The sequence below is a fragment of the Poromitra crassiceps genome (assembly GCF_964638095.1).
Source record: "Poromitra crassiceps genome assembly, chromosome: 11".
NCBI classification, from domain to species: Eukaryota; Metazoa; Chordata; class Actinopteri; order Beryciformes; family Melamphaidae; genus Poromitra; species Poromitra crassiceps.
The window spans coordinates 37643775-37646274 of NC_139643.1; the positions used below are offsets into that span (position 1 = coordinate 37643775).

A 2500-nucleotide genomic window follows, 5' to 3' on the forward strand; every position below is an offset into this window, starting at 1 on the left:
CAAGCACATTAATCACCAACGCAATGAAGTTTTCATACGTCATCTGCTCGTGTCTCTTTGTGTGTCTCTCCCGGGGGGCCCCTGGGTGTCCCCCGATAGCTCTCCTGGAGGCCGACGCCCACATCTTGACGGAGCCCCACCTTCGACCGAGCCGCTCGGTTTCCCAGGTGGAGGAGGAGGGAGACTCCCGGGCCAACCTCAGCGAGCTGCTGGCCAGACTCATCTCCTCCAGGAAAGGTGTGTGGGTGATGTGTTGCTTTATAGGGCTGACCCAAATGCTTCAAAACCTCGAGCGGTGCCATGGTAATCGACGTCCAAATCAGTATTTGAATGCTTTGTTTTTGCTTCTTCCCTACGGTGCAGCCGAGGGCAGGTCTGCAGTCTCAGTCAAGTAACCCTATAGTGCCTCTAGCGCGTCCACAGAGGCACAATTGTGTGTCAGCGGGTGGGAAACCGGATTAAGATTATGTGTCCTGGTCGCTGCACTAGTGCCCCCTCTGGTTGGTTGGGGCGCCTGCTCAGGGGTTGGGGGGGTGGGGGGGATATAGCCTGATCCTCCAATATGCTACGTCCTGCACGCCGGTGAAACTCCTCGCTGTCAGGTGAAAAGAAGCAGCTAGCAACTGCACATGTATTGGATGAAGCATGTGCTCGTCTACAGCTCTCCCAAGATCGGCAGAGGGAGTGGAGCAACGACCGACCGGCACAGCAGGGAGAATCAGAGAAAAATATGACAGAGACCTTTAATGAAACGGAGGAAAATCACACACACACTCATGCATTTGACTCTCTACTGCCCACTGGTGGATGTATTACTTAACATGATACCAACGTGAAAGACGGATGGAAGTATGTGGGCAGTGACGATTACACCGTTTGAAACGGACGCCCTTATTTACGGATGAAAATGGAGTATAATTGGGCCTTTAGGAGCAGTGGTGTAAAGTAACCAAGTACAAATACTTTGTTACTGTACTTAAGTATTTTTTTTTAGTATCTGTACTTTACTTGAGTATTTATTTTTCTTTCAACTTTCACTTTTACTCCTACTCCACTACATTTTCGTAATAAAATCTATACATTTACTCCGATACATTTCCCAAAAGCATCTTCGTTACTCGTTACTATAAAATAAACAAACCGCTTGTGTTGTGGCGAATCAGTAGCCTGGCTAGCGAATCAGTGCTTCTGTGTTGCAAGTTGCGTTTGCCAATCGCTTACCGTCATCAGTGCTTCCCAAGTCTTTTCATCCATGTTACAAGTTCCCACAGGCTGAAATCCGACGGTTAATTACTTTAAATTGTCTTTACATTGTGTCCAATTGAACCAGAATGACAGAATATGCCACCAGAAAACAAGAAAACAGGCGTCTCTTGAGGTAAACTTCAAATTGGTCAAGCGTCCACGTAGCCAGAACGTAAAGGTATAGGTCCTCCGCTTAAGGATTTCAAAATAGGATCCTATGTGCTTTATTTGTTTCTCCAAAGGTGAGAAGAATTTTATTCTGAAGGTAAATCGTGGTATTTCCGTTCCTAGTCTGGTGTAACTGTCGCTATTTTGTCACAGCCCAATAATACTGTCGTGTTTCAGAAAGGTAACGTCAGTTTCAATTTCTATCCACCTTATTTCTAGCTGCCATGATGCCTGATGGGTGCTCCTTCCGCTTCCGGTGTAATTTTTTACGCTGTTTTAACTTGACAAAAAAATGTCTATGAGGATTTTACAGCAGAGCCATTCTGCTCTACAGCCGTGTCGTTCGGGTGCTGGGATAACGTAATGCATTGTGGGTAGTCGGCTACTGTGGCTAATGCTAACAGATAGCGTAATAGTTACTTTACATGGCAGTAAAACGCCATTGAATGACCAAATTGATTTAAGTTTTAAACATTTCGAGTAACACTGTTTCCATACGGACCCGCAGCCTTGGTTAGGTGTTTATAAGTGACTATATTTATAACTTTTATAACAGACTCCAGCTTCCGGTTTATAATTCGGGTCTGCAGCCGAGTACAAAGGCTGCAGAAGAAGCCTGCATGACTCATTGTTGCAAGCTGCAACAATGAGTCACGTTAAACCGGACCTTGTTCCCACAATTATTTTTTACAGTGGGGCATTCAAAAATAAGGTGGATAGAGTGATTACATTGATTAACAGTTTACTGGCCGTGACAATATCCAGGCGCATATAGCTATATGGAGGAGATGTCCATGATGGACGGTGATTATGATGATGATGATGATGATTATTATAATTTTATTATTATTATATATTTCCCCCTTGACATGGAGATATCTCATCGCCATGATGATAGCCTAAAGCAGGCACTTGTGCCAAAAGCTGCAGTCAGTTCAAATGGCAGACTATAAGGTAAATATGTAAGCAAACTCACAATAAAGCTAAAAATTCTGAAAATCCGGACCGCTTGCTTTCTTATGAACAGGGTTTACTTTTACTTTTACTTTCAATACTTTTAAGTACATTTAATATAAAAAAATACTTT

At 43.9% G+C, this 2500-nt stretch overlaps 1 protein-coding gene across 1 annotated transcript in view; it reads left to right on the forward strand.

Moving 5' to 3' along the window:
- Positions 1-2500, forward strand: part of LOC310785007 (cholecystokinin-like) — a gene marked incomplete at both ends in the record, with an annotated part of 7451 nt that overhangs the window by 148 nt on the left and 4803 nt on the right. Inside the window, one exon of the mRNA XM_083646016.1 lies at positions 100-237. Within this exon, the coding sequence (XP_083502142.1) occupies positions 100-237 (138 nt within the window). The remainder of the gene's footprint in view (positions 1-99; positions 238-2500) is intronic.